Below are 3,738 nucleotides of genomic sequence, written 5' to 3' on the forward strand. Positions count from 1 at the left end.
ATGTGTGTGTACGCACATACTCGATGTGGGTAAGGAAGGGAAGAGGGACAGCTGCCATTCTACAGTGTAAGGTGTACTGTACATGATGTGTTTATCCCTTTACTCTAATGAAGTGAATGCTTGCCATTACTGTGAAATGGAATGGGATTATTGTTCAGTGAATGTATATAGAATCCTAATTGGTATTGTATGTGTACGGCAGTAGTAGTAGTGCACTGATCAATTTCCCAACCAGTTACAGTACTCTGGGCAGCAACAGTAATGGTAACATAGTGTCGTCTCTCACTCAGTGTGTAGTTAATGGCTTTTATTGTGAATTCTTATTTTGTTACTGTTAGTTATTTCTCAGTGTTTGACAATGGTAACTGTGCTATATTCTGTGACTGATAATGATGATGATGATGTAGTTTGTTGCGGTTTTCTATGTTTGGCAGTATATTTATTCATCCTCTATGATGATGATAGTGTATTACTATTATTTATTTATTTGTTTCAATCAAGGTGTGAATTTCTGAATGGTTGAGAGTGTAAGTTATTTCGTTCTCTTCATGTTGTCCAACCATTTGATGTGAATTATCGAAAATGATAGGGGTAGAATAAATAAAGAAAATAGACAGAGAAGATATAATATATGGAACAGTAGAATAACAAAGTAATGAAGAAGTTGTTGGAAATGATAATATCTGTATTGTTATTATTGCTGCTCTTGCCGCCCTTTGTCTGTGGCCTTGCTGCCCTTCGTGATGATAGTTGAACGTACGATACTACTGTGTGGAAGAATATGAGGAATAAAACTAATTATACACCTTCGTCTGTTTCTATTGTACGGGAATTACCTCAAAGTGGTAAGAGTATTGTTTCCCTTTACACAACAACAATTACTACTACTACAGCAGTAAAAAGTGATGAGGAGGATTGGATGCCTATTCGCATTCATGTCTCTTCTGACGAATTGGATAGAGCGATGAGGCGCTGCAGTAGTGGAGTGACTGGTTCTTCACATAGACACTCTCCATCATGCCGTGGTGGAAATGTACTCACACCTCAGAAACGAGACATTCTGTTGAATGAACTCCTTCCAGCAGCTATTGCACTGCACAGTGAGCGTCTTCTCGTGGTACGATCACGGTTTAATTCGGTCATCATACAATTTATCTCAGAGATGTGCTACACATACGTTGAGCTTCCCGCAGCGTATGAGAGTGTGGGTGTGGTTCAGGCGGACTTTGTGTTGTTTGTGTTGGCAGAGACGGTGGCGCCATTTGTGGTGATCTGCTCTGAGGCCGATGATGGGCGGCCGACGTCTGCGGCGATGAACTTTGCACCCGCAGACATTGTCAACACACGACTGTTCACTCGCATCATTGCACACAATTTGGCCCACGCCCTCGGGTTTGATGTGAGGCGAATAAGTGGAATGGGAATGACTGCAAGAAGTGGAATAACAACTACTACAGCAGAGGAGAGGGTGATGTTTACAGTGAACTCTCACAGTACTGTTGAGGCGGCGAAATGGCACTACGGCTGCTCGAGTCTACGTGAAATGAGACTTGATCACAACATGGCTGTTGGGGTGAGTTCACACTGGGATGGGTACATTGCAAAGGATGAATTGATGAGTCCATACACTACTGGGGAACCCTCTGGTATGTTTTACACCATACTGACACTCTCTCTGTTTGAGGATATGAAATTCTACCGGGCCAACTACATCATGGCAGAGACAATGCGATGGGGCAACCACTCTGGATGTGGTTTTCTCAGTGGTGACTGTGTAGAGAAAGATGAGGGCAAACACTCGGATGTGTTCTGTGATAGTAGTAGTGTTGCTACCAGAACAACAACTCTGCAGTGCACATCAGACCGCTTTGCACTTGGGCACTGCACTCGTAGTCTCTCCTCGCAGCCTATTTCTGTTTTCTCTGCAGAACACCGTGAAGAGAAGAGGGAGTGTGCTGTTGTGAAAGCCACTGCAGCAACTGTGTGTGAGAACGGCAGTGAGGCCCACATGCCTGGCAGTCGTATCGGTAATATATCACGTTGTCTGAAAGGAGATGCACTGCGGCTGCGTGATGTGTCTACTATTGATATTCATTCAATCATTGGAGATATATGTGCAAATGTGAAATGTGAGGGTGGTAAAGTGAGTGTACAGTATAAAGGGGATGATCATTGGTATGAATGTAAGGAGGGCAGCAGTATTTCACCGTCTGTTACTTCAGCCTTTAGTAGTGGCCGCATTGTGTGTCCTCCATACAGTGAGGTCTGCATGGATCTACCAATACAACCACCACCAGTAGAAGCAGTAGTAATGGAGGAGGTATACAACTTTACTTCATCCATCAATTTAATTAATAGTTGAGAGAAGTAAAGGTTTAATAGAGAATGTTTGCGATGGTGGGTGGTGTTGTTGTAAGACACCCTTAACAGATAACTGAATCTATAATACTCTAATTCACTATTGTTTTGTTTTTCTTTATACATTTGTTTGCTTTCTTTTTTCTTAATGTTTGTGAAACAACACCCCATAGCGGTGTCTGAAGTAGATGGAGATGATAGTACTCATTCCCCATGTACAATCCTATACTTTGTTTTTTGAGTAGTAATCATTGTTTTCCGTTCTTTAATTTGTGATGTCTTTTCACTGTATGTTGTACTGAAGAGAATAAATTGATAATAATTAACTGAACGTTGGATATCATCCTTTTATTAATAAATCATTTATTCTCTTTTTATTTACATCTTCTCCATACGCAGTCCGAATCAAACTAATGGGTTTATCTTATTTCTATTTCTCTTTTCCTCACTATCCACCATGTTAAGTTTGCGTGTACTTTTTAATAATGATTTCTATACCACATATGTACTCTCCTTTTGTTTTTTCTTCTCTTCTTCTTTCCTTCCTGTCAATTGAAGACCCATATGGACTAATAGTGAAGATGCCAAGGATGGAGTATATGATACTTGTCTCTGTGTTTTCTAACTGTGATATGGCTGTTGGTGAAGGGCATGAATAGTGAACAGAGGGAAACACTGATACTGCAACACTTTATATGGTTACATAGTGGAAAGAAGAAAAAGAAAGAAGAAATGAAAGTTAATAGTGCTGCAATTACTTTGTTACGACTAAGTTCTTAATAGGCAAGACTGAGTGTGTGTATATGAGTTATGCCTCCAGTCAGTAGTAATGTAGTTAGTTACTAAAGCCACTTGCTTTCTATCACTGTATGGTACTAACTGCAGTACTGCTGTCCCACCAACAATACCCCAAAACAAGAGTTCACCACCATGGAGTGAAAAGATGATAATGATGTGTTTATAGGTGGCACTATTAGGCATAGTTGTTAATATTGTTATTCTCTCTTTATCTATTCTTTCATAACGGAAAATACCTTTCTTTCTGCGTCTAAGTTGCTCACACGATGAAACTTCACGTAACTATTTGGATTTGATTATTTGTAACACTGCACCATGTAGTGTTAGAACCAGATAAAAAAACGAAGTAGATAATAATGATAAAATTCGTTCTTTATTAATGCTTATCAGTGCATATATATTTGGATTTTAATAATAAACCTTACTTTTTTATGTTTGTCATTACAATAACAATATTATTAATGATAAATTGTTGCTCTCTCTGTTTCTTCTCTTTCATAACATGACGCATCATAAATGAAAGAAGACAGCTACACAATCACTATGCGCACAACTCTTCTATTATTAACTTTGCTACTGATA

At 39.3% G+C, this 3,738-nt stretch overlaps 1 protein-coding gene across 1 annotated transcript; it reads left to right on the forward strand.

Annotated features, from left to right (window-relative positions):
* Positions 1-781: 781 nt before the first annotated feature.
* TM35_000711080 (putative surface protease GP63) lies at positions 782-2,362 on the forward strand (the record flags this gene model as incomplete). The annotated part of the gene is made up of 1 exon (XM_029031213.1): positions 782-2,362. One exon carries the CDS (start codon positions 782-784, stop codon positions 2,360-2,362), a length of 1,581 nt encoding a protein of 526 aa, XP_028877493.1.
* Between the last annotated feature and the right edge of the window lie 1,376 nt (positions 2,363-3,738).

The sequence above is a fragment of the Trypanosoma theileri genome (assembly GCF_002087225.1).
Source record: "Trypanosoma theileri isolate Edinburgh chromosome Unknown TM35_Tth_71_V1, whole genome shotgun sequence".
Lineage (NCBI taxonomy): Eukaryota > Euglenozoa > Kinetoplastea > Trypanosomatida > Trypanosomatidae > Trypanosoma > Trypanosoma theileri.